Source organism: Poecilia reticulata, linkage group LG15 (assembly GCF_000633615.1).
Source record: "Poecilia reticulata strain Guanapo linkage group LG15, Guppy_female_1.0+MT, whole genome shotgun sequence".
NCBI lineage: Eukaryota > Metazoa > Chordata > Actinopteri > Cyprinodontiformes > Poeciliidae > Poecilia > Poecilia reticulata.
Genome location: NC_024345.1, coordinates 21,528,137 through 21,555,420, shown reverse-complemented (window position 1 = coordinate 21,555,420; position 27,284 = coordinate 21,528,137). Strand labels below are relative to the sequence as shown.

The 27,284-nt window shown below is 42.2% G+C and overlaps 3 protein-coding genes across 5 annotated transcripts in view; 1 reads left to right on the top strand and 2 right to left on the bottom strand.

Moving 5' to 3' along the window:
* The window catches only part of smoc2 (SPARC related modular calcium binding 2), a 32,584-nt gene extending 31,734 nt beyond the window's left edge, over window positions 1-850 (bottom strand). For both annotated transcript variants that reach the window (XM_008430087.2, XM_008430088.2), the window contains exon 1: window positions 488-850. In XM_008430087.2, the coding sequence (XP_008428309.1) occupies window positions 488-562 (75 nt within the window). In that variant the 5' untranslated portion in view covers window positions 563-850. The remainder of the gene's footprint in view (window positions 1-487) is intronic.
* Window positions 851-2,163: 1,313 nt separating this feature from the next.
* eif3s6ip (eukaryotic translation initiation factor 3, subunit 6 interacting protein) lies at window positions 2,164-8,340 on the top strand. Its single transcript, XM_008430091.2, has 15 exons — window positions 2,164-2,308; window positions 2,613-2,643; window positions 2,934-3,144; window positions 3,257-3,336; window positions 3,856-3,917; window positions 4,005-4,074; window positions 4,151-4,224; window positions 5,114-5,285; window positions 5,379-5,533; window positions 5,605-5,775; window positions 5,857-5,990; window positions 6,569-6,742; window positions 6,815-7,004; window positions 7,963-8,043; window positions 8,179-8,340. Exons 1-15 carry the CDS (start codon window positions 2,285-2,287, stop codon window positions 8,248-8,250), a joined length of 1,701 nt encoding a protein of 566 aa, XP_008428313.1. The 5' UTR covers window positions 2,164-2,284; the 3' UTR covers window positions 8,251-8,340.
* Window positions 8,341-8,698: 358 nt separating this feature from the next.
* The window catches only part of cdh23 (cadherin-related 23), a 191,421-nt gene continuing 172,835 nt past the window's right edge, over window positions 8,699-27,284 (bottom strand). The window contains exons 43-69 of one of the 2 annotated variants that reach the window (XM_008430094.2): window positions 26,153-26,260; window positions 25,319-25,421; window positions 24,407-24,532; window positions 24,124-24,327; window positions 23,511-23,969; window positions 23,288-23,404; window positions 22,336-22,560; window positions 22,089-22,258; window positions 20,627-20,764; window positions 20,119-20,238; window positions 18,627-18,804; window positions 18,227-18,438; window positions 17,657-17,851; window positions 17,472-17,585; window positions 17,269-17,398; window positions 16,224-16,487; window positions 15,991-16,152; window positions 15,167-15,423; window positions 14,350-14,447; window positions 14,132-14,252; window positions 13,976-14,055; window positions 13,792-13,832; window positions 13,633-13,693; window positions 12,972-13,101; window positions 12,671-12,790; window positions 12,359-12,475; window positions 8,699-10,280 (exon numbers count right to left, since the gene is read on the bottom strand). In XM_008430094.2, coding sequence (XP_008428316.1) covers window positions 9,939-10,280; window positions 12,359-12,475; window positions 12,671-12,790; window positions 12,972-13,101; window positions 13,633-13,693; window positions 13,792-13,832; window positions 13,976-14,055; window positions 14,132-14,252; window positions 14,350-14,447; window positions 15,167-15,423; window positions 15,991-16,152; window positions 16,224-16,487; window positions 17,269-17,398; window positions 17,472-17,585; window positions 17,657-17,851; window positions 18,227-18,438; window positions 18,627-18,804; window positions 20,119-20,238; window positions 20,627-20,764; window positions 22,089-22,258; window positions 22,336-22,560; window positions 23,288-23,404; window positions 23,511-23,969; window positions 24,124-24,327; window positions 24,407-24,532; window positions 25,319-25,421; window positions 26,153-26,260 — 4,392 coding nt within the window. In that variant the 3' untranslated portion in view covers window positions 8,699-9,938. The remainder of the gene's footprint in view (window positions 10,281-12,358; window positions 12,476-12,670; window positions 12,791-12,971; window positions 13,102-13,632; window positions 13,694-13,791; window positions 13,833-13,975; window positions 14,056-14,131; window positions 14,253-14,349; window positions 14,448-15,166; window positions 15,424-15,990; window positions 16,153-16,223; window positions 16,488-17,268; window positions 17,399-17,471; window positions 17,586-17,656; window positions 17,852-18,226; window positions 18,439-18,626; window positions 18,805-20,118; window positions 20,239-20,626; window positions 20,765-22,088; window positions 22,259-22,335; window positions 22,561-23,287; window positions 23,405-23,510; window positions 23,970-24,123; window positions 24,328-24,406; window positions 24,533-25,318; window positions 25,422-26,152; window positions 26,261-27,284) is intronic. The other variant, XM_008430095.2, reaches the window with a different exon arrangement.

The window sequence follows — 27,284 nt, the reverse complement described above, 5'->3', positions numbered from 1 at the left end:
TGTGAACTAAAAAGATCAATTTTAATTCACAATTAAAATGGGCGTTGACTGCAGATGGAGAAGAAGCTTGAAAAACTTCTTCTCAAGACGCCAGTGATGGTTTAGAGTGTTATGTCATCTGCTGCTGTCGGTCCACTCGGTTTTTTATCGAGAACAGAGTCAGCGCAGTCATCTCTCCGGACATTTTACAGCACTCCATGTGACCAGTTACTGAAAAGCTGGAGAGGTTGAACCTGGTGCCGATCTGCGTCAAAAGCACCAAAACCTGGTTTAATGACACAGCTAACTCTAAATACCTGCCATCCGTGCAGAATGTTGAGTGTTCAAGGACAGACTTTTCATAAGATGACATTTCTGTACGTCAGCTTTATTGGTCTTATTTAATAATTTTTTGATAAACCAGTAAGTCAAACCCATCAAAATTTAAATCCAAACCATTATTTTTGGTCCTAAATGGAATAAAATGAATCATTCTGTGCCTTCATACCGTGAGAGCGGAGAACTTCTGAGCGCGTCCTGCGCACATCAGGCAGAGGAGAGCCAGCAGCGGACAGACGCGCATCCTGACGCAGCGCAATGAGAAAAAACTCTCCACAATTACGCGCGGTCCAAAATTCCCTGCTTTCCACTGCGCGGACTTCACTTCAACACCAGAGGAATGATCGTGGAGAAAAGCGGTAGAAAAAAGGCAAAAAGAGAAAAATCCACTCTGCCTCTTGAGGAAAGTACCTGCGGTGAACAGGCTGGTTGGTTTCGCTCCGTTTCCTTGTTTTCGTCTGCCAAAGCGCTTCTGTAGAAACTCTCCTTATTTCTGGCAGAGTAATAACCCCCCCGCAGCCCTGACCTTTCCCCCTCCCTCAGTCTCTCTCTCTCTCTCTCTCTCTCTCCCTCCCTCTCTCTTTTTCTCTCTACCTCTCTCCCTCTTCCAGATCCAGCTTCCACACCCCTTTCCCTCCTGATTCCTTATCGGGATGCAGGCAGCTGTGCAGCCGAAAGGCAGGCAGGCAGGTAGGAGGTAGGTGTAGGTTAGGGACTCCGTCTGCTGCTGGTAGGCGAGCCAAACAGGTCAGGTAATCTTGTCTTTCGTCACTCAAAACCCGCATTTTTCCTCTATTATGATTATTTTCACTCAATAGACAAAAAATAAGAGGAGAAAAACTCAGACTTTGGGACACAGTCTGTCTGGATTGGATTGTTTATGGATGATTTCAGAGTTTGAATGGATATCCTCAAGGGAAATCTGCACATAATTAGAAACATTCCCAAAATATCCAACAATCTTCCATTTGGAGCTTAAAGACAAACCAAAGAAAATCTGAATCTGACCGCCAACCCCAAACTAACTCCAGATCTGAAGTACCATCATGTGGAAGTTCAGGCACTTCACTTCAAGCTGAAGTTATGATGAACTTAATGTTAATCTGAACAACTCAACGGTCCTCCACCATCCCAGCATCCTATTAGCACACCTACCTGCTGCTGTGACGCCACCTAACGGTGATTTGGAGTAATAACTGCTGCAAGATCGTGCTCAGTTTACCCTTCAGTATAATATTTTATATTGTGTATTATTTTAAAGACAAAATATGTCAACTTTTTCAATTAACTTTGAGTGTTAATAACAGATGCACAATTTTGCTGAAGTGTTGTTACCTCTCAAGCTTTTTCACATTCTGTTACAGCAAACCTTTTTGGATTTTATGTGATGAAGCAAGCAAAGTAGAGCATAATTGTGAAGTGGAAGGAAAATGATACGTGTTTTCTTTTTTTCCCCTCAAATAAAAATCCAAAAATGTACATTAAGCTCAATTTTCACAACATCCATTATGTTGTGAATATTCCTTCAACATGTAATATGGAAAAATTGTGATGACATATTTTTATATGCAATAATTTATGTATTTAATGAACTATTAAACTAACCAAGTAATCATGTGTACATTTATTAACTAGATGGCGTTAATTCCCTTAGTTCTCCTCTCCTAATGAAAAACTAAATTAATTCGAATGAAATCGTGTTCAGAACATCCTTCATCTATCAGTTGTCTGAAAAAGAGATTAGCTGTAAAGAAACTTTCCGATTTCAAAAAGTTCAACTTGGCATTTATCTTTCCAGAGACTCAAGTTCCCACAATGCACCACAGCTGTGTTTCTGTTTACGTCACAGTATGCTCTTTCCGCTTCCTCCCGTCTCTCCAGCGCCAGCTGCGTGGTTTAGCTTGTTGGGTCCCGCTGCTGGCCGGTTATTCTATTAATCTGCGTGTTTGGATTGATTCCCACCAGAATGTCGTACCACGAAGAGGAGGAAGTAAGTATTTATGATCAGTTCGACGTACTTTAAAACTGATTTTGAAATATTTGTGACACACGGGCTAGCCGCTTAGCACCTAGCAGCAGTTCCAGCCGGTGTAACTGTTGGTAGCTAGCTAGCATGAGAGGCAGTGATAAGCCACATCTATTAGCTGTGTCTAATGTCAGATAACTAACTTTAAGAAGGTTAAGATAGATGTGCAGCACAGTAAACCGACGCTACTGTTTACTGTACTTGTATTACTGCTTGGCAAATATTCCATCATCAGCTAAATACTCAAATAACATGTTTTTCTCCACAGTACGATCCTTATGACTGCGATCTGCACACAGGTAAATATACGAGTAAATGTTTGAGCTGTTTGTTTTTAATTAGGATAAATTGATATGAATCAAAATACATTGGTGTGTTTTGGAAATTGTGAAATTATCTTAATCAGTGAATTCAAAAGGGAATTTATTCCCTTTTACCAAGATAGTAAAATATAGTTGCTTAAATTTAATCTTCAATTAATTTTTTTTGTTAAATTACTGATAAAAGTTAATGTTTCTGTCTAATTTAATTGGATTTACCTGCAGTTGTACACCTGAAGCATCTCTAAAGGAAGTTCTTCTATTCGCAGGTGATCCTAAAGCAGATCTGGCGTATGAGCGGCAGTACGAGCAGCAGACCTACCACGTCATTCCAGAGGTCATCAAGAACTTCCTGCAGTATTTCCACAAAACCATCTCTGACCTGATCGACCAGAAGGTTTATGAGCTGCAGTCCAACCGCGTGTCCAGCGAGAGCATTGAGCAGAAGATCTACGAGATTCAGGACGTATACGAGAACAGGTGAGCGTAATAGAGACAGCCGAGGTGTGTGTGTGTGTGTGTGTGTGTGTGTGTGTGTGTGTGTGTTGGCGTGAAGTATGTTTAATCTTGATTTTGTTTTGCTTCTAATCAGCTGGAACAAGTTGACTGATCGTTTCTTCAAGACGTCCCCCTGGCCTGAAGCTGAAGGCATCGCCTCGCTTGTTGGCAATGGTGAGAGGATCATCCAATCAGATTGCAGTTCAAACCATGTTTACATACATGCTCCTTTTTTTTCTCTCACTGCCTGAAGTTTAATCAGATCACACTTGTCTTGTTTCAAGTTAGTCAGAATTACCAAATTATTTCTGTTTACTAAAATAATAAGGTATTTTAGTATAATGAGAAATGGAATCTGTCAGAGTTTTATTAATCTTTTGAAAATCAGAAGTTTACATTGTGAGTGATTCCTTTCTTGTTTTGACACGGAAGTCAAAAGAAATCAGCCAAGTTATCAGGACGTTGTTTTCTCATACTGTGTATGTAAACATCTGGTTTCAACTGCATGATTTTAGTGTTTTATTAATGAAATACATCAAGATGAGTTTTTCTTGGAGTTCTTCAGTGTGAAAAGATGTTTAAATGGACAATATAGTTTGAAATACCTGTGGTACTCTAAACTTTAGACTTCTCCTCTAAAGGCGTTACTTGCTGCTCATGTAAAGCTGATTTTGATGTTTGTCTTTTGCACAGATGCTGTGTTCCTCATCCTCTATAAGGAGCTCTATTACAGACACATCTACGCTAAAGTCAGCGTGAGTAACGGCGCGATGTTAACGTCTGCTCGGGTTCTGGAGCTGCAAACATTCTGTCAGAACCGTCGTCTCTCTGTGTGTGATTAGGGTGGACCCACTTTGGAGCAGAGGTTCGAGTCGTACTACAACTACTGCAACCTCTTCAACTACATCCTCAGTGAGTGCAACCGCCCTGGTGCCGTAGCTTTACCTGTAGATGCATCAGTTAAATGACGACATGTGGCTGTGAACAGATGCAGACGGCCCCGCCCCTCTGGAGCTGCCAAACCAGTGGCTGTGGGACATCATCGATGAGTTCATCTACCAGGTGTGCATCACATTATGAACTTCAATCATGGAATAAAGTTATAAAATTATATAGTTTGTGTTTTATTTAGGGATCCACTTTTTTCTCTTCCGATGTGATATCTGAGGTTTATTTTCGGCCAGTACCGATCCGATACAGAAAAACAGCTGAACTGACTTAAAATGTTTGTTTGTTTTTTTTAACACAGACATAAATGAACTGAGTTACACATTTATATTTATTTGATAACTCTGAACCAGTAAAGTTCACTTAAATACACAAACAACTCTACTGTGACGGTAAAGAATTTTCTGGACAATAAATCGTTCCAGTAATTATTGCAATAAACGATAATATTGTTTTGAGAGCATTTTCAACTAATTTAGTGTGATTGGCATAATAATGCAAGAATACATAAAGATCAATAATCGTTAAATTCTAATGAACATTTAACACAAGAAGATATTTTAAATATCTAAAATAAATAAAACAAACAAAATGAATTATAAAGTCACTAAACTGCCCTTCAAAATAAGAGCCAGCTGAAACCAAAGCACCAGACTGAATACTTGTCATCCAGTTTGTGGTAGAAAAGAAAAATGATAAATAATGCAAAAGGAAATTGACTTCATTTTAATTTATCATACAATTAACTGATTTATTACTTTTGGTGAAAGGCCTACAACAAACCTTCTTTCAAATGGTTCAGAAAGTGTAATTAGGAATTCTAAATATAATGTAAGATAAATAATAAAGCATGGTGTCGCTCAGAGTGTAAAGCGTAGAACTAGACAGAATAGATGTGCCCTTATGGATCGGGACTGATCCAGATATTAACATCGGATCGATTCATGTCTAGTTTTATGGAAACAGGAACCAAAATGCTGAACCTGCTCCGTTTCCTCTACAGTTCCAGTCCTTCAGTCAGTACCGCTGCAAAACAGCCAAGAAGTCCGAGGAGGAAATCGAGTTTCTGAGGAACAACCCGAAGATCTGGAACGTCCACAGCGTCCTCAACGTCCTCCACTCCCTGGTGGACAAGAGCAACATCAACCGGCAGCTGGAGGTCTACACCAGCGGAGGTAAGCTCATGTTCTGGTCTGACATTTAGCCGTAACGTTTGGAGTAAAGGTAACATAGACGACTGAAGGCTGTCACCCATTGGTCGGCTGCAGGAGACCCAGAGAGTGTTGCTGGGGAATATGGCCGCCACTCCCTGTACAAGATGCTGGGCTACTTCAGCCTGGTGGGTCTGCTGCGGCTGCACTCCCTGCTGGGCGATTACTACCAGGCCATCAAAGTCCTGGAGAACATCGAGCTCAACAAGAAGGTGAGAGAGAGACTTCCTGATGGATAAATCTGTTGGTGTTCAGCGGCTTGATCCCACTTCCTGTCCGGCAGAGCATGTACTCCCGCGTGCCGGAGTGCCAGATCACCACCTACTACTACGTAGGATTTGCCTACCTGATGATGCGGCGCTACCAGGACGCCATCCGAGTGTTCGCCAACATCCTGCTCTACATCCAGAGGACGAGGAACATGTTCCAGAGGTCAACCTACAAATACGAGATGGTCAGTGCAGCCGTGATGGTTTCATTTTACTGATGCAAAGCGATGGGATTGAAACTTTTTCATCGTCTGGGATGTTTTTAGATCAATAAGCAAAACGAGCAGATGCACGGCCTCCTGGCCATCGCGCTCACCATGTACCCCATGCGCATCGACGAGAGCATCCACACCCAGCTGAGGGAGAAGTACGGAGACAAGATGCTGCGCATGCAGAAAGGGTGAGACACCATGTGGGATAACAAACGTTTTACCCTGGGAGACGAAGCTGACAAATCCAAACCACCGGCAGGCCACAAAGTTCATTAAACTGAAAATACACATTTGAAATTTTGCAAATTCAGGCAAAATCAATGCCTAGCAAAGCATAATCATGAGTTTATTGCAGATTTTCCTCAGAAGTCTTCAAAAACTTTGGGTTTAAATGACTAAGTATTTCTGACTTGTCTCTGCCTGATGTCAAGCTAAAATCCATGACTGATGTGGCGAGTAACAAATATCGAGCTATTTCAGTTCTTTAAAGAATAAAAATGTTTGTGTCCAATCTGTCTGCGTTTTTCTTTCTTCTACATGTAGATTTTGAAGGAGATTTAATGAGGGGAAAAAATATGATAAAAATAGAGAAACCTCAGCGACTGAATGGTGACTAGCTGCTAATTGCTACAGCTAGTTGTAGAAGTCAGTCTGTAATTTTCACACAAACGTGGCTTGGTCTCCGCTCCTTCTGATCATTATTATTAACCGTTACTGCTTTGCTTTCTGTCAGTTCTTCATGGACTTTGCTCTGTTCTCATTTCAGAGACCTGCAGGTGTTTGAGGAGCTGTTCAGCTTTGCCTGTCCCAAGTTCCTGTCGCCTGTGGTGCCAAACTACGACAACGTTCACCCCAACTACCACAAGGAGCCGTTCCAGCAGCAGCTCAAGGTGTTCGCTGAGGAGGTGCAGCAGCAGGCTCAGCTCTCCACCATTCGGAGGTGATGGACGTTTAGCGTCTCTTCTCCAGATCACACGGCAGCTGTTTAACCCTCCTGTCGCCATGCCAACAGCTTCCTGAAGCTGTACACCACCATGCCAGTGGCCAAGCTGGCGGGCTTCCTGGACATGTCGGAGCAGGAGTTCCGCATCCAGCTGCTCGTCTTCAAACACAAGATGAAGAACCTGGTGTGGACCAGCGGCATCTCGGCGCTGGACGGAGAGTTCCAGTCAGCATCTGAGGTCGACTTTTATATTGACAAGGTAAAAGTTCTACTTCCTGTTTCTGTGTACAGAGCTGAGAAAAAGGCTTCACATCCTGACAGAGTTTTCCTGTTTGCTCAAGATTTTTAAGTCATTAAACAATAAGTTGGACATGGAATTTATACATAATGAAATAAAACTTTTTAGTTGAAGAGGAATGTAGAAATGCTTAAAGCTTAAAGTTAAGAAAAATCATGGTAAACTTGTTAACTTATGTTTTCTGTTTCTACATTTTCTGTGAAAAATAAAAAAAAACCATCTAAATGGTGTCTATCTTTGTCATCTTTCTATTCTGGAGGGAAAACATGATACCATGATACTTAACTTTAAGTCTTAAACTTTAATCAGGGGCCGCACAAAATTATATTAGGGGCCATATCTGGCCCCAGGGCCACGGTTTGGAACCCCCTGAACTTGAATTGAATTAAGTTGAATAAAAACCCAGACTTTGGCTCTGCCACTCCAAAACATTTGCTATTCTGCTGTTGATGAGTTGTTCTTTTAAAATGTTTCTTTTCCAGATCTTTCAGCCATTTGAGGTTTTATTCATATTAATTATTGTTCAGTAATAATCAGGTCTGAGTTCGGCTGGAAAAATTAAGCTCAACTTCCTAAATACGTGCTTTCATTATTAAAAAAGTCAACTTTCATCAGAGTGGGTCGTTACCTTTTACCTGATGACCAGGTTGGTTCGAAGTTTTTTTCCTTCAATGATTGAAATCCTCAATTGAAAACTGCTTTTTTCTAATTACTCAGGTTGACTTTATTGGTCTGAAACATTAAATTAGACAAAGAAAAGCAGAAACGGCAGAGATGTATGGAGGAAAATATATGTAATTGAAAGATGGTGAAAAATCCCAGCAATTTAAATTAATTTAAGCACAAACCTCTGTCATTTTTTATATATGTATATGCATACAATTTAATTGTAGACGAAAAACGGTTTTATGTTTAACAGGACATGATCCACATTGCCGACACAAAAGTTGCTCGTCGGTACGGAGACTTTTTCATCAGACAGATCCACAAGTTTGAGGAAGTAAGTAGATTCACAAAGTTTAAATTGGCTGAATTTGTAGCACTTTAATCTATAAAACTGGACTAGACCGTTTTCCAAGTATTTAAAAGGAAACGCATTCCCTGTTTCATTTATTTCTCCTTTTGTTTCCTACAGTTAAACAGGACGTTGAAGAAAATGGCCATCACTGGCACCACCACGGCGACGGGAACCGCCACCAGCCGATGAGACCGAGCTGTGGTGTAACTTAGTTTCCTGATGAAAAACTTTTCTATGTTACCTGGAAACAATAAAATGATGGAGTTGTCCAAAACAAGCCGTAAGCTTTTTATGTCTCTGGAGCACATTTATAATTTGGGACCACCAGGTGGCAGTATTTCCAAACTGTTGCACCTACTTGTGTTTATTAAAAAAGGTATTCTAAAGTATTTTCCTCTGGACGAATTTTGCTTTAGAGGATTCCATCTAAAGGTCCAGCTCAAATTATTTAAAGCTTTAATGTTTTATCCAAATATTTAAAAAAATTAGCCACCTAAAGCTTATCCAAATGAACAAAAGGGCAAATATAATACCGTGAGTATCAAACGTTGCTTCATTATGACTGCAGGTGCTCAGTGCTTTGCTCAGGTTTCGTCCTTGTGGTGCATCAGGCGTCACATTATTGCAGACACTGGGATCAGAGACCATTTGCATATTTTAATTAGCACAGATCATCCCACAACATTTCCCAACACAGATCTCATGGCTGGTGACAACAATAATAAAAAAAGAAACAAACTTACAAAACAGGAATATAAAAAAGTGTTTTTTTTCCATTACACACCACTCAACAGAAACATCAGTTATACAAGGGAAACAAATGGACATGTCACCAAAGCACTATATACTCATACGCCAAACATCCAACATGACTTCCTTAACGGTTTTGGTAAGACAACATTTTTCTTCAAAAATATCTTTTGATTCAATGTTTTTTTTTTTAAATACAAAAATAAAAATAAAGCAAAATTTCTCACTTTGAGCTTGACATTGAGTCGCCCACCTCCCCCCTCGTGGCAGTGTAAAATCACTGGGCACATTGCCATCTTAACGTCTATAAGAAAAATTATTTGCTTTTATAAATATTTTGTTTCCTTTTGATAAAACCTGTTTTTTCTCTTCCTCATCCTTCCTAAGAAACTGTCCACCATGTACTTGGAACGTCTTTTGTTTCTGCTGACCGTAATCACCTTCCCAAGAGAGTTTTTCAAGTTTTTTGCTTCCATCAGGAGCTTCTTCTTCCTCATTCTTCTGTGATTTGTGTAAAATCACTGAAAAGACAATGAAAATTCCTCAGCTATTTCCAAACTATTGAAACATCTATTGCTGTTCCCATCGACACTACGGTACACTGACTGTAATCATGTCGCCAAAGCAATTCTCTAAAAATCTGCCTGATTATTTAATGTTCTCAGTTTCCGTTAAGAGGCCATCTGCTGGTCTGAGTGTGTGTAGATTGATGTATGTGTGTGTTTTTGTGTGAGTGTCTGCAGTCCAGGCATAAGTTGCAAAAGGATTCATGAGAATGAGGCACCTTTTAAATGAGTTTAAGGTCATGGTTGGAGCAAATGTTCCCCGCTCCATCTCGTTCACTCATCATTTTAATGACTGCAAGGGAAACCTTTTGTCTTGCTGAAGACGAGGGTCCTGCAGGTGGATTAAAACTCTACAAACTGGAACTGTGACCATTTTCATCAATGAGAGAGCCAGCCTGCCCAGCTCAGTGTGAGTGTCCTCTTGGAGGATGTTTCACAGAAGCACTGGCTGAAGAGCTTCCCTAGACTACAAACACTTCCCCTCCAGTCCTTTTCAGGAGGATGGAGGCACAAGGACACACACAAGCCCGGATGCCCTCAGACCAGCGAGGCCTCGGCTAGTCATAACTCCGTGATCTCCAGGGGACTCCCTGACAGGGTGTCCCCGTCCTTGTGGCGGTGCATCGGGGTGGATTTAGCAGACTCTGTGCGAGCGTTTCTCTCTGAGTACAAGCCGCCATCTGCATTCAGCGCCTCTAGAGAACGTGCCAGAGCCCGCTGGTCGTCCTCCGGCAGGCTGTTGAGATCTGAGGTCAGGAGGGTGCCTGTGCTGCCATGGACCACATGGACGCCTTCAGGCCCCTTCAGCTCCACGGGAAGCTTGTGCTTGAACCGCAGAGTGCCGCGTCCGCCTCCCAAATCCAAATTCTCATCCTCATCGTCGTCCAGATCACTCTGGATTAGCTTTTAGAGACAGACGGAGAAAGAGAGTCAGTAAAATAGCGTGTGGTTAAGCACAGAAGGCTGCCAGGAATACATTTGTAAGATAAAGAAAGTGCTCTCCTCTGATTGCCCTTTTCAACTAGTGCCAGCTCAGCGCAAATCGACTCTACAAGGGGTTTCCACTAATAACAGCTACATGGTTCAGACAGTTTTTAGTACCTATTTGGACTCTTGGACCAGCTATCTATATGGCAACCCCACCAACTAGAACTGGTCTATCCACCCTGCTATAGGTAGCATTTGTTACATGTTCAGCTGGTGCAGTTCAAACAAACAAAACTCTGAGTAACCTGTTCCACCCCTCACCTGCAGAGGGTGCTCTGCATCAAGACTTGGTGAAGAAAACACTGTACAACTTTCTTCTTCACGAAATGAAAACATAAATGGCAGCATTAGATTTTAGCGTTTTGCAGGATTTCTTTTTTGTACGGTAAAAAAACCCCTGAGGTATTTCTCCTGTTAACACTGGACTTGCATGTTTGTTTTGACTGTATTTACCCAGAATGCCCTGTGCTGTAGTCCACTTCCTACTTTTGGAACAATCTCCAGTCTGCTTAGTGTTCACATATGCAGAGTTTACTTCAACCAAACCCAGAGCTGTGTATGTAGGCAGACCAGAGTTCAGTTATGCATTCACCCCTCCCCAAATGGACCGGACTTCCCCGGCAAACGAACCGGACTTGGATGAAAGCGGACTGAACAGTCTGGTCTGAATGTGCCATAAATGTACAAAACCACACAGCAGATTCCACACCGACATTCTCTATTTGACAAAGATGAAGCCAAGAACAGAAATCCTCAGAGAATCACTTTCGGCAACAACCTCACTTTTTCCTTCCATAATCATCTTAAACCTGTTGCTTCAGTTCAGAGGCTTGCAGACGTTTCCGTCAGGTGGTTGTTGACCCAGTTTGTGTTTAGCTTTAACCCTGAGAAGATAAGGCAGCTTCATCTGCTATACAATAAAATACAAATGTGATCGTCTCAGTGGCTCCCCTGCTCTGGTTGCAAAGCAAGCCCAAATCACCACTCCTCTACCACCGTGTTTGATAGTTGGTATGAGTCGTTTGCGCTGATGTGGTCTGTTTGGTTTGTCCAAAAATGATGCTGAGCATTGAAGCATGAAATGTGTACAGTTCTTTGTTCTCATCTTCCTAAAGAACACAGTTACACAAGTCTTGTGGTTCATTCAGATGCAACTTTGCAAACCTAAATCATGCTGCAAGAGAGGACAGGGTTTTTCCCGACAGCCCTCTGAAAGAAATCGTACCCGTCGATTCTTTTTCTAACTGTGCTAGATCACTCAGTTGGTTTTTTGCCATTTCTTTGAGCATTGCAGTGTCTGCAGAGACATCAACTCCTGGGAAAATCATCAGCTGTCCTAAATGTTCTCCGCATTAGATGGTTTGAAAATTGATGCTTTGTTGATGCCTTTCCATCTTGGGGTTGGAATTCATTATGTTTTAAAGAAGCAAACTGACAAAAACAAATCTTTTTAGTGGTTCAGACTTGCTGATGATCAATTCTTATAAAGCAAAGGTGTACTTTCCATTTTGGCTTCATCTCTGCATAATTTACAATAACATTGTAGAATCAGCTTCTTTTTGTGCCCTCATTATAACCAGATAAAGAGTATGTACTTTTTTTTATAAGTGTATACATAAATATGAGTGAAAATGCAAATGAAGGAATAATTTCCTCTGAATAAACCTGATAAGTATAAATAGACAAGTGTGAAACATAGATTCAGAGATGGATCAGAGGATAAGCAGAGTTCCAACAGATCTGGAGCACTTCAAAGAGTAAATGCACCATCTATCGAGAAGAAGAGGGTTGAAATGTCAGTATTTTTGACAAATCTTGTGTTAGAAGTCTTGCAATGACTTAAAAAGAGCCGATTCCAGACATGAAGCAGAAGTGGTGAAAATGTGCACCATCAGAACATGAGAGAGGGAATCAAGAGAACAGTTAGATCACTCTGAGTGGCAGAAGACCAGCAGCAGATGCAGAGAGCTCAGCGGTTTTTCTTCCAGGCCCACCTCAGTAACTGATGACTTATCTCCTTCTCCTTGGCCGGTGGAAACGGTGACGAGTCGCGCTGCAAAGAGCTTTTTCAGCCTCAGGTAGTCATCCAGAACCACCTTCAGCAGAGAACCCTGACAGGACGGCAGTTAGGATCAGACAAAACTCTGACACAATCCACCCCATGAGCCCGAACGTCAACCCCTGAGCCAACAGCCTGCAGTCAGGACATGAGTCTTTGACTCCACCGCTCAGTGCTTGTTGATTGGTTTTAGGATGAGTATATACATAAGTGTTTCTGCATGTTTGCTTCTCTTGATGTGTCTTACCTTGATGGGCCCTTCCCTCATAATCTGACCCAGCTTAGCGATGTTGTCGTACTCCTGGATGGCGGCTCTCAGGTAGCGATCGTCCTCTGGCCTCGCTTGAGGCTCGCGGCCAAAGGTGCCCTGAAAGGAAAACCACACACAGTCATCATAGAAATCTGGATTACCAACTATTATTGTTCTAGGAAACACTGAAGTTATAGGTCGGAGAATCAATCCATCCTGGAAAAAGAACAATTCAAAGTAACCCATGAATCCCAGACTGTAAGCGGAGCAGCGAAGCCAGATGAATGTTGGTACTGACGTGTGTACGCGCCGGGCTGTTCCACAGGTCGGTGATCTCACTCAGGTTCTCTGGCAGGTCGTCTTCATGATCAGCCTGAGCAGCAAGCTCCAGGTTACGACAGAACGGGTCCATCCACACGGGATTGGCTCTGCAGGGAGAAACGTGTAACCAACCCCCAAATCAACTTTTTGTTTGCTAATAAACTGTCTAAATAGGTTACTTAGGGCTCTATATTTATACTATATTTATGTTTCAGGGTGAGTTTTTACATTTTTGTGTAAATTTGATTAATTCTGCAATATTTTGTCTAAAACTGACTCAGTGCTGCCCTCTTTGGGTTGAAGAGTGGCTACTGCAGTTTCATTTTTCTATTTATTACAGTGGTACAGTTTGGTACCTTTGTCACTCAGCCCTGTTCGGGTATAAAACAGTTTCAGACACAGCGCCACCTTGAGGCGAGTCAGAAGTGGGAATAGCGTGAGTCACCATTAAAAGTCTCCAACAACATAAAGAAAAAGTTGCTAGACTTGTTGCTAGTTGTATTTTCAACGAGAAAATCTCAAGAGGGTTTGAAATGTAGCGACAAGATAAATTGGTAACAGTACTTCTGTTAAAATAATATAAAAATCGCAAAACTCTTTTAATAAAGAAAGTATGCCGCTCAGGACATAGATCTCACCCCTCAAACGAGTACTTGTTAGTGTTTGGCATATCCAGAATATCCATTAGACCTTGGTTTCCTGCATGGGTAAACGAAATAGGAAAAGTTGTAATGCATTAGTTCCAAAGTAACGTTTGCCAACAGCTACCAAGGCTGTGTGTAAAGCTGCCCCCTCACCTGTTGATCCTGCAACAATAGCTTTAAGCTTCCTCTGGTGTCTGCAGGAGAAACATCAGGAGAAGATAAAGACTTTACTTTGCAGCTCAGACTGATGGATTAAAACATTTGCGCCTTTTAAATCACTCCGCAATCCTCAATGAAAAGAAATCTGCTACAGTGGAAATATCTGCAGGATTCTTACACTCTGCGATAATGCCAGTTCATTGTTACAAACAAAATCCCCGCCAAGCACAGCAGCACGGCCAGGATAATGATCACCAGCTGTGAACGGGACAGAAAACCAGCGGTGAAAACCTTCCACAGTGTATGAGCTCATGAACGGCGGCTGTGTGCAGACCTGCAGGGTGGAGATGTCGTCAGGCAGTTTGTCACCGACGGCGGGCTGAACGTCCACCACGTTGTACGTCCGGAACAAACTCCTCAGCTGCTCCTTGTTCTCATCGATCATCTGGATGACTCTAGGAACACACAGCACAGCTCATACACACGCCTTACGATCAGAACCTGAACGATCAGAACCTGAACGATTACAGGACTTAAAGGTGAAAAAACAACCTTTCCACATCCAGGATGGTGTTGGTCTGATTGTTGACCACGTGGATCAGCATGTCGGTCTGAGAGTAGCTCACTCTGCCCTTCTTGTCCACATGAAACTACAAAGTATGACATATTAAAATATCATACACAGTGGACATTTTTCACACAATTTGCTTTAGAATAAAAACTTCAGTGTATTTTTATTGGAATTTTATCTGATTGACCAACAAAATTTTTTTTCCCTGAGGAAAAGAAAAAAAAAACATTCAGAGATATTGTATTTGTGTTCAGTCATGCTGGATGGTGATGCTGTGGACAAGAAGGAAATCCAGTAGCAGTCAGACTCACTACAGACCTGAAGAGGCCTCTAACTGAAGACTGTTGCTGTGTAACAGAATCATGACTGTCGTAACATGCGAACATAATATGGATGAAAACATCAGATGTTAGCAGCTCTGCTAATCCACTTCATTTGCTATTGCTTAAATCTCTGCCTGGACAGAGAGATGTTGAAGTAGGGGATTCATGATTCTTCCTTCTCTCTGCTCGGCATCCACGAAGCCTCTTTTTCAGCTTTGTTTTGATGAAATTTTATTTGACCCTTTTACTTAAAGGTTGAGACTATTTAGGAAAATAAATTCTCTCAAATGTTCCAACATTATGTAAAATAAATGTAAATACATGCCACATTTTATTTTTTAAGCCTTCCTTCTGTAGCAGACAAGCAGAGATTTGCTGTTTTCTGTTGGTCTGACCCAAAAAATCCCAACAAAATACAGATTGGTACTTTTTAACACTGTTTGTTAAAAACGGAGTGAAGATGAGGAAGTCTTGCCTGAATATCATCCAGGTTGACGATAGCTCCTGTGATGTTGGACAGCAGGCTGATGAAATTGTCCTGGTTCTCGCGGACCCAGTCCGGTATCTCGTTAAAGACGATCTTGACCCGCTGGTCGTCTCGGAGGATGTAGATGTTTACGTTGGTGGTGGCACTGTGGCCGGCGAAGTCACAAGCTAAGATCTCAAGCTGGAAGTAGCCTGGATCGTAAGCTGTGAAGAGGTCGTAAGTTCGGATCATTCCGTCCGTCAAACCTGCGGCGACATGGAAAAGGAAGCGAGTCACTCTGTGGGAGTCAAAATCTCACACGAAGATCCAATTATCCTCATTATGTGTTACAATGTGTGAGGAATCACACACTGCACATGCTGGAGGAGCTGAACAGATTCCTCAAAAACACAAACATCCTGAAACATTGCTTGTTTTTGTAATATTTTTCTATTCTACTAACACATAATTGCTAAAAATACGTGTTTTTTTGACAAGCAGTCACATATTACAGTAAAGTTGGAGGTTTTACTTCCGTCTGAAATCAGTCAGACCCACATCAGTTAATATTCCCCTAGAGCATCGAATTAAAGCCGCAGCATGAACAGAAGAGCTCTCCTGCTGACCCAGGACAGTCACTGACCCTTCAGTGACTGTCCTGATGTCCCTGGTGTTCTGGAGAACACCCCACAGGGATAGATTTTCACATAACTCCAAAGTTTTTCATTTTAAAGATGAAAATGAATTAAAGTTCACTCCAAACCACCCCATCCTTTCAAAGAATCTGTCAGAAACTAGATCTAACGTCTACTGGCCAAACTGTGATTCCTCACCAATGGTGAAGATGTTTCCCACATCCTCGCTGCCGTTGCTCTGGGTCTGGAAGTAGCGGATTGTAACGATATGGTACTGGACCACGCTGTTGTTCCCGATGTCGTTATCTGTAGCCACCAACCTGATGAGATCTGAGCCAACTTTAGCATTTGCTGCAACACCTGAAACAAAAACACAAACCAGGTTAGTCTAGTTTTATACCAGACGATGATTCACCAGCAGCATCTGTTACCTGCTGTGTATTCTGTCTTAGCAAACCGAGGCGTTTGGTCATTTATGTCCTCGAGTTCGATCCTGATTTCCAGAAGGCTCGGGTCTAGAGCGGGGTTCAGCGCTCTGGCCTGTAGCGACCTCTGACCTTTGGGAGGGGTCCAGCTCCTGTTGCTGGAAGCCTTGATGATGATGGAGTAGGCCGGGATCTCCTCCCGGTCCAGATCCTTCAGAACCCTCAGCTCTCCATCAAGACTCAGGCCAAAGTTTGCATCACTGTTTCCTCCTTCAGCGGGACATGAAACAGATTTGTGGTGAAGATGGATCTTTGTAAATGTCTGCGTTATTCTTTTGCTTTCATGTGCTCAGACAATATGTTCAGGAAAAACCCTTGAAGCCAGGATGAAATCACCATCGATAAATTAATACTTTCATCAAAAAACGCAAAACACTAACATTCACTGGTGGGATGTACTTATTGTACTTAAATACATGTTCTATGTATCTGTTCTTTACTTAACTAGATTTAATCAAGGGACTTTTACTCCACTGTATTTCTATAATGTTGCATCCATGTTACATTCATATCACGTTGCGTTTTTCTTTTTGTTTATTAAAACTTTTACTTGAATGTGTTGACTGCAGTTAAAATAACAAATTGTTTGTTTTGCTTTGTGTTAAATAAAAACTTTAAAATGTATAATAATTCCTCTTTCTTATTAGACTTAATGACATTTAAGCTTAAATTCAGGTTATCCCTGAATTTAAATCAAAGTGTAAACTGTGTCACAAATCATAAACCCAGTAAAAACATGTATTCATGCCTTATCTGCAGCATTATTCTTTAAAACGACACAATACTACTGATATATTAAAGAAAATACACATACAGTTAATGATGTCATACATTGGATTAGGTAATAAATTCAAGAAGTACTTCTACTTTCAATACTTTTAAGTATTTTTAAAAGCAAGTACTTTTACTAGAATTCAGTTTTGTTTGTTTGTTTGTACTTTTATTTAAGCACAAAGTTTGAATATTTCCTCCACCACTGAATATTTCATACCTGCAATGAAATAGTAGACGATGGCGTTGGAGCCCTCATCGGCGTCCACAGCTCGGGTTACGTTTCCCACCACGGTACCAGAGGGAGAGTGTTCTGGTACCGTCAGCTTCTGGTAGGGCAAGCTGCCTCGCTGCGGAGAAAACCAACCATTACAACATGCAAACATCCCGAAACTGCACACATAAATTACAGCTCAACATTACCGGTGGCTTGAGGAAGACCGGTTCGTTATCGTCAATATCCAACAACGCCACCTGCAGAGGCTGGGTGGTCTCATAAGGCACTGGTTGGCCCAGGTCACGGGCCACGATGATAAGCTGAGGAGTGATTTGCACACAGTTACTGAGGGCGGTGCAGCTGCAGGAGCTGCAGGTGAAGGCGGACTCACGCTGAGCAGGGCTTGTTTCTCCCGGTCCAGTTTCACAGTAGTGGTGATGACTCCAGACATGGCGTCGATGTGGAAGTTTTCCCAGTCTCTGTTCCCAGCGCCAGTCTGCAGGAAGGCGTAGCGGACCTCTCCGTTCACGCCCGCGTCTGAGTCGGTGGCATGGACCTCATACACAGGCAGGCCTGGAGGCTGTTCCTGCACAAAGTAAGAGTCGAAAAAAGTTATCAAAACTCAGATTTAATACAGTTTGAGATAGTTTTGCAAAATTATTCTTTCCCGCAGGACTTGCAAATTTTAGCCTTGGTCTTTAATTTAAATGTTTTTGCAATAAGAAGAAAGAAAATAATAAAAAACTGCTACAGCATCTTTTGCTAAGAGGAGTAGATCTTCACCTTTTAAAAAATGACATCATCTGCTGTACTATGTATTGCATTACATAAAAGTTTCCAGGCTTGATTTTCCCACTATTAGCTGGAAGTTCATCAAACAAGACCCACCTGAATTATCAGTGAGTCACATGAAAACAGAGTAAATATGCTAACACTAGCTTAGCATTAGGGGAGCCTATACCTCAGCGATATGAATAATGGTTCCATTAGCTGGTCTGACAAACACGGGTCTGTTGTCGTTGACGTCTATGACTGTGATGATCAGGTCTGCAGTGCCCCACAGGGGAGGACGCCCCTGGTCCGTAGCCACAACGGTGAAGTTGAAACGCTCAGAAGACTGGAGCAGGCGGCGCGAACGCACCAGTCCGGTGATGGGATCCAGGGAGAACGCATCTAAAAACCCAAAAAGACACCATGACTGATTAACACGCTGCACCAAAAATGATTCCATAAAAACAATCAATAAAATAACCCACAAACTACACGGACATTTGTAGTTCTAATTTGGCAAAATGTGAAAAAGCTGAATATGAATATTTTGGCAAAGCACTCCAGAAAATGTTGTTTTGGTAAATTCTTACCTAAATGCAGCCCAAGTAGGCTGTAGATTAAGGCAGCATTCTCTCCTTCGTCCAGGTCAACGGCAGAGACGGTTATCACAGACGTACCGCTGGGCTCGTTCTCAAACACGCTGGTGTTATACACACGCATTGTGAAGCGCGGCCGGTAGTCATTTACATCCAGAACCGTCACCAGAACCTGATGAGTCACAGATAAAGATGATTTAGTCAGTTTTCATGCAATCATGATAAACATCTGCTAATATGTAGTTGTAATGAGCTCTGCACCAAGTGTTTGCTAATTGATGTTGGCTAGTCTGCAGGAGCTGAGTTGGGCTGATGTGAAAGCTCCAAGAAGGAGCTGCATCTAAAAGGTGGTGTTAGGTTCATCCAGATGTTTAGCACAGCTGAATGGTTGAAACGGGGTCAAAAATCGTCAAACATGCATGAAAGAATAAAAGCAACACTCCAGATTTGATTTGGATGAAGGAATTAACATTAAAACATGATGTGAAGCTCAAAAACGTCGGTTTTACATAATACTGCCCCTTTAAAGTATCAATCTTCAAAATATTCTCATTATTCTGACATTAAGAATATAAAAATATGAATATTGAAATACTGAAACCAGTAAAGTTTAGTCTAATTTAACATCTGAAAATAATGAAACATGTTTGTTCGACAAACTGCAGTCAGTGCCTCCAAATCTGAGGGTCTTGAGCCGGAAAAGGGTAGAGTGCCTTCTCCGGGTCAGGGGGGTCGTCCTGCCTCAAGTGGAGGAGTTTAAGTATCTGGGGATCTTGTTCACGAATGAGGGAAGAAGGGAGCGGGAGATCGACAGGCGGATTGGGGCAGCGTCTGCCGTGAAGCGGGCGCTGTACCGGTCCGTCGTGATGAAGAGAGAGCTGAGCCAAAAAGCGAAGCTCTCGATTTACCGGTCGATCTACGTTCCCACCCTCATCTATGGTCATGAGCTTTGGGTCATGACCGAAAGAACGAGATCACGGATACAAGCGGCCAAAATGGGTTTCCTCCGCAGGGTGGCTGGGCTCTCCCTTAGAGAGAGAAGCTCGGTCATCCGGGAGGGACTCAGAGTAGAGCCGCTGCTCCTCCACGTTGAGAGGAGCCAGTTGAGGCTCGGGCATGTGGTCAGGATGCCTCCTGGATGCCTCCCTGGTGAGGAGTTCATGTCCCACCGGGAGGAGGCCTTGGGGAAGACCCAGGACACTCTGGAGGGACTATGTCTCTTGGCTGGCCTGGGAACGCCTTGGGATTCCCCCGGAGGAGCTGGAAGAAGTGGCTGGGGAGAGGGAAGTCTGGGCCTCCCTTCTGAAGCTGCTGCCCCCGCGACCCGACCCCGGATAAGCGGAAGAAAATGGATGGATGGATTATTGAAATACTGAAACCAGTAAAGTTTAGTCTAATTTAACATCTGAAAATAAAGAAACATGTTTTTTAGACAAACTGCAGTTTTGAAAAGTTTCGGTTGGTTTGATGCGATAGTTGTTTCTACCTGAACAGCGTTCTCTCTCCGGTTGTTGGGGCTCCCTCCTGGGTTGTCTCGAGCCACAGCAGTCAGAGTGTAGTGGTCCTTGGTCTCCCTGTCCAGAGGGGACAGAATGTAGATTTCTCCCTTACAAAGAAAGAGGAAAAGGAATGATTAGGAAGGAAGCACTTAGTGGGAGTGGTGGCGTTATCAGGACGTTATTCTGCCCGAGCGTAGAGCTGAAAATGTAGACTGTGCATTGGGACAGTGTGAGTTTCCATTTCCAGACCGGATCACTTTCAGCAGCCCGAGAAGAGCAAACACAGAGAAGAGCAAACACCGTCAATGCATGCTTATCTTTTGTGTAAGGTTGCCAAAGAGGAACTGTCTGGCGTTTCTGTACGCGGTCAAAAGGTTATTTAAATGACATTTCTTGCAAAACACAGTGTACATAACCAAAACCAACAAAAGTAAATGACAGGATTCCAGCATGCAGTTAGCAAAAGGCTGAATTGCAGCTTGTGAATGACCTTACAGTGGAAGGTTTGATGCCAAACTTGCCCTCTCCGTCCACAAGGCTGTACTCGATGACAGCGAAAAGTCCAGAATCAGCGTCTGTGGCTCTGACACGAACTACGATGGTGCCCAAGTCCACGTTCTCAAAGACGGGTTCCTTAAAACAAGACAAACTTCGTGTGAGAATCAGCTGCATGTCAGCCAATCAGAACAACAACAAACACTTCCTTTATTCAGTTCAGCTCCAAATGTGAACCTCATTCTGTTCAGATTCATTACAAATGGTGACATACCTAACATACCTCTGTTCATCTGGATGATTATGGCTTAGATCAATGAAAACCATGCATTCAGTTAGATTAGAATATTACAAAATCAAGTCAGACAACTAAATGTTTTTATACAGAAAAGTAGACTTAATGAAAAGTATGTGCATGTGAACTCATGAAGTGGTCTAACCCCATTTAGCAGCAATTCCCTTTTTCTACTCCTCTTTTCCTGCCACCAAACTTCCCTTTATTATGCTCACATATTAAGACTCTTTGATTTTCCAGGATTCATTCTTTCATCACCATGGTGGATTATGAGGTTCTTCTCTTGTGCAGGTCCACCTACAGATTTCTGGGTATCTGATTCCACAGTGGTCTCTCAGAAGGAAGCTTGTCCTGCTTCCTTCTGCTGACGAGCATAATGAAGATGCTGTGGTGCTCTAAGCTCTGACCTTGGACGTGATTTGGGTTGAAAGACACCTGCTGGTTCTGGTCCACCGGGTTTTATCACCAGTCACTGGTGAACCTCAAACTGGACGTCTAGCAGCTTGGAGTTTGTGTAAGCCTGCAGTTATCACTATTAATATACCTTTTCCACCTGCACTTTTTCCTTCCACTAAACTTTCAATTAGAATGCTTGGACCCAACACTCGTTTTTTAAGCAAAGACTTGGATTGAAGTAATGAACTTTTTGATGGTATTCTAAGTCATTGAACTGAACTTGTTCATTAACAGTAGTAATGATTAGTCATGTCTCTGTAAAGGGACAGTATTAATATTGTGTTTTCCAGGAAGATAGTGCCATTTTATATTAGTAAAGTCACTATGTTACCTTCAGTTGTTATAAAAATCTTATATATGTCAAATATAAAATGTGACTTTGTAATTTAAATTGGGTCTCTGTCTCTTTAAAAGCTCCTGCTCTTTCTGAAATTCCACTTTAAGGAAGTTATCATAACATCACTTCTCCATTAACCCTTTTAACAATGTTTTTACCAGCGTTTCACTGAGAAATGCACACTTCCACCAGGTGGTTGCCAATTGCTACTGGCTAGTCTGAAGGAGCTGAATGGGAAAGTCACGAGGAATAACATTATAACATGATATAAAGCTTGAAAAAGTTGATTTTAAGTTTTTCTGTTCATTAACTTTCTCCAGTTTATGGGAACCATTTTAAAACCAGCAGCCCTACAGATCTAACCAGTCCTGTACCTGATAGGATGGCTGCAGAAACACTGGGTTGTTGTCGTTGACGTCAACTATCCGTAAATAAACCGGAAGCTCGGCGCTCCTCGGAGGCGTCCCGTGATCCTGAGCCCGAATGGTGAAATTCAGCCACTGCACTTGCTCAAAATCCACCGTCTGATTGGCCACGATCTTCCCTAAAAAAGCAGCAGCAGCAGTTCAACAGTAAATTTCTATGCTGCATTTGTTCTGCAAAGCTTAAGGGGGACCTTACCGATGGAAGAGTCCTCCAGTCTGACATAGCCCCCTCTTGGCAGGTGCAGCAGCTGATAAATGACCTGACCGTTTGGACCTTTATCGGGGTCCACAGCGGACACCGACAGCAACGTCGTGCCGGGCTGAGCTCCTTCTAAAATCTGCTCTGTGAAGTTGGTGACTCCGAAGGGCCGGAAGCGAGGCGCGTTGTCGTTGACGTCCAGTATGTTGATGGTTAGTCTCGCTGAAAGGAAAAGAAATAAGCCAAGAAGAAAAAAAAAAACTTTTACTGCAAGAGAAATTCACACTGAAATATTTAGAAAAATCCTTGATTCACTCTGGAAAAACTCTTCAAAATAAATGTAAACAAACTATTTTAATGTTGATCAAAGTCTCATACAACTTTGAATTTGTAATCTATGATTTAATTTCACCACAGCTTGAATAAGACATGACTCAGATGTCTTACCATCTCTTCCAAATGGGAAAGACAACTAAATCTGGCAAACAGAGCAATAACCGACATTAATAATTTTACATGCTGTCTTTTAATTTTATGGTGATCAAATAAGACCGATAGCAGGATAGTAATAAGAAGTGAAGGTGATGGAAAGGTGGCATGAAGAAGCAGCTAGAACTGTGACCAACAACTTCTGGATGAATTCCCAGGCTCAGCTGGCCACCGTCAGGGGAAGCAAAGTGTGGTTGGGTTCACCAAATCTCCATGACTTGGTGACTATCTGGATGGCAGCTGGTTGTGTGTGAGGCACAGCAGGCAAAAAGCGTTTCTGTTCTTCCGTCACAAACGTAAAAATGTGGAAATCTTTGTGGACTTTAACTTGAATCACAATAATATGGAGTTTTTTCCTCTTTGTGACTGAGGTGACTTATACTCCAGAGAGACTTGGATAAAGTAAGTACGGGGGATGAATCAGAATCTGAATGTGAAGGTAAGCACAACCTGGACTTACCGTTAGGAACACTGCCGGACTTGTCAATAACCTCACTGGCGTTGTCATGGACAGACACAATTATCTCAAACGTAGCTACCAGCTCTCTGTTCAGCGGGTTACGAACAAATACTGCACCTAGAAGTTCCCAAAAACATGTCAGCAGTTTCAAACGTCTAGATTAAAGGGTCAATAAAAAAAACCAATGTTTAAATAACTTATGTTTCAGAAAACCAAAGCCAACCTGTGTGTAAATCAATGCCGAAGGAGTTCTGTAAGCCAACCACTGGATTGTTCCCATCATCCTTTGCCTCCACTGAGATGATGTAGTACTCTAGCCTTGGATTGAGATCTGGGTCTTCAGCGGTGAGGGTAGCTACCACCACACCTGGTGGGGTCGACTCGTTGACACTTATCATGGTTATAGGTTCTATAAAACGTGGCCTGGAGTCATTAACGTCGTCCAGGATAACCGTCAGCGTGGCTGTACCGGACAAAGGGGGCGTGCCGCGATCAGTTGCCATCACAACGAGGCGGTACGACCCACGCTCCTCTCTGTCAAGTGTGGTGTTACCCACCAGGACGGCACCAGAGATCGGGTCGACCACAAAGCGGTCCTGAGCACCGCTCTCTAAACGGTACATTAACCAACCGTTGGCGCCAGAGTCCGCATCGGTGGCGGAGAGCTGAGTCACCACAACGCCTGGAGGTGACAAAGACAGGAAGACATCTACAGTTCCATCAAATAAACCTCAATAACAACCAGTGAGGCGGTAATGTTTTCAGACACAAGTTAAACCTGACAAACATTGGACCAGGTCCGTCTCAGACGTGTCGCACACATGAATCAAACGCACCAGTGGGGCTGTTCTCAGGCAGTCGGACGCTGAAGCTAGACGGGCTGAAGACAGGAGGATTGTCGTTCTGGTCCAGGATCGTGACGGTGAGAGGGACGCTGTTGTTTAACCCCCCTACGTCTTCCCCAACCAGAATCAGCTCTACTCGAGGGTCCTGGAAGGCTTCACGATCCAACTTTGCTCCCTGACGCACCAGTAGGACCCCTGAGGAGAGATCCAGAGACATTAGCTTTACTGTTTCAGCATGGCTTCATGCTAGCTGTCTCCAGAGAAATGAGGTTACCAGTGTTGGAGTCAACAATGAAGAGGTCGACCCTTGACCCCAACAGTCGGTATTTCACCACAGCATTTGGGCCGATGTCTCTGTCTTCAGCCAGAACAGGCCCATTTAAAACAGTCACTGTGCTGCCTGAAGAACGTGAAGAAAGACGGATTTCATGAACAGTTTGGAAATTACAAATCAGAAAACATTAGGAAAACATCTGTGATTTCCGTGTTTCGTGCCTCTGGTAAGGCACAGACCCATCAGTGGATGGGAGCTTTCGCTGCATCAGAACTTATTTGGCAAATGTGTCTTTATCTCCCTATGACGCATTCACTCTTTTTCAGAAAAGCCACAAACAAGCATAGAAAAACTTTTGACAAAATTGAGGAAGTTATTTTGAATTTTGACGTTTTTCCAATGCAATACTTCAAAATGTGCATCGTTGTTGTCTGATGTTCAAAATGGTGTAATAAGTATTCATTCACTGGATCTGAATTTAAATGCAGGCCAACTGTCACAATTTATTTATAGGTTATGATTTTCTTATAGCTTCACAATTATGCTCTACATTTTTCTTGGTCTGTGATGTAAAATTCAGGTAAAGTAAATTGTAATTCATGGTGGTTGTGTGATAAAATGTGAGTAGCTCTCTGCAAACTTCTTATGTTTTTAAATTCACCCATTCGTAACCAGCTGCTCTGTTAGGATTCTGATTACTGATTGGTTCATGTGTTAAACAACATGAACTAATGTCCTTTAAAGGTACAGAGAAAATTACAGCTGAGTTAATCTGTCGAAACCGCAAAGTGGAAAAAAAGCAAGCATGAGCTATGCATAAACAAAGTCAGGAAGTGGTGGAGACAACGCTGCGAAGTTTCAATACTGCATATGTGGATTGTCCTAGTCAAATCAAAGGAAGAAGGTAGATACCTGCTGGTGAGTTCTCGGTGATTTCAGCTCTGTAGCTGGTTCTCGTGAACACGGGCCTGTTGTCATTCTCATCCAGAATGGTGATAACCAAAAAGTCAGAGTCCTGGTTTCATTGAAATAAAAGATGAAAGAGTGAGAGAACATTAAAAGTCTGCCTGAGCTGAGCTGTTATTTCTGCATTTCCCTCATCTAACTCCCCCCAGAGCCCAACCAGTTCCATGCAAGGTGGTTTCCTTGGCTGTATGACCACATGTGTCCCAGATGTCAGTTACATCGGATCAGCTGCGACACAGCGAGGTGCTTCAGAGAAAATGAAGTGAACACCATTTAAACCCTTTAAAAATCAACCTTGTGCAGCCCTGCAGCTTGGCAGGAGAACGTGCTGCAGACTTGGTGGTTAACTTGATGCATACATTTGCAAGTTCAGTTTCTCACCTTTCTCTACACGGCCTTTTCTTGGCATACCTGCATGTTGGCTTCCGTTTAGAAAACACCACAAAGACGCTCCTGTATTAGCTGCTTGCAAAGATTGTTCACACTTGGTTTCATTCTGCTTGAATGTGTTTATTTTAATTTAATGACATGAGTTTCTGGTAAGAAAATCCATCGCTAAGGATCATTATTGCAGATGTTTTTTAATTATCTTTGTAAAGCAGAAAACATGGAAGCACCATGGGAAGAGTCCTGGTCGTTTACAGGTAAAGGACAAAAAAAAGACGTTTTGAAAATTACAAATTTTCATACAACATGTAGATTAAAATGTATGAAACTGCTTAGCATGCTTAAAAGACTGAAAATTGCCGAGAAAATGAAAACTGTGGAAAGGGGGATTACCCTGCGAGCGATGCGGGGGTTCTCTGGATTGTCCTTCACAGTGATGGTTAGCGTGTACTCCGCCACCAACTCTCTATCCAGCGGTCTGTTCACCTGCACAACACCTGACTATGTGGGACAGAGATGAGTCAGAGCTGCAGGCGTGAAGGACATATCACTACATAAGTCAGGATGTGTCATACATAAGAAAACCACAGAGCAGACAGTTCAGGATGCGAGTTGAAGTTTTGAAGAGCAACATGTTTAATGGGTTTAAATGTGGTAGAGCGTAACTGTGATGTGGAAGAAAAAGGAGACATGGCTTCAAAACTAATGACGCTAATAAAAATCTGAGAAGTGTGGCCTGTGTTTGTCTTCAGCTCTCTGATTTAAAACGTTGTAAAGTCGCTTTTTGGTACAATTACAAATCTTTACGGGTGTGTTCATTCGAGAGGCCTAGACAAAGTTCAGACCTAAATCTAAAATGTTCCCTGACGACTGAGCAGTCCACAGCAGATAGACAGGTGACACTACGAGCTGTAATGTAGAGAAAGGTGGTTCTATGACTGGAGGGAGCTGGATGCACACCACACCTTTCAGATGTTTACTGATGAAACAATGATAATGAAAACCTATGCTGTTTGTCCTTCCACTTCAAAGTGATGTTAATCTGTGTTAACATCACTTAACACAGATTAAGTGATGTTAATCTGTGTGTCTAAAACAAAAGAGGTTAATTAATTTTGTTTTTTGGAGGAAAAATGCCTGAGCTTAGTTTTTATAGGACAAATAAATAACAGTTTAGTGAAAAATAAGTCAAATTATGCGGCAAAACATTAAAATTTTTTATTAAATATGAGCAGAAATACCTCTAAAATCAGATTTTTATGCATCTAGACCTGCAAAAAAAATCAGCTAATCAAGAGTTTTTCAGAGTTCATCACTTCTTTTATACAGATTATACACTTTATACAGATTTATACACTTTAATCTGTATAAAATATTTCAAAGTCTGTGCTTGTAATGTGACAAAACATGAAAAAGCTGAAGATGTATGAATGTATGAACATAGACGTTTTGAAAAACAAGACGCTGGAAATGTTTAGACGTGGACGAAGAAACAGATTCATTTCTGCAAACAGCTGGGAGGCCA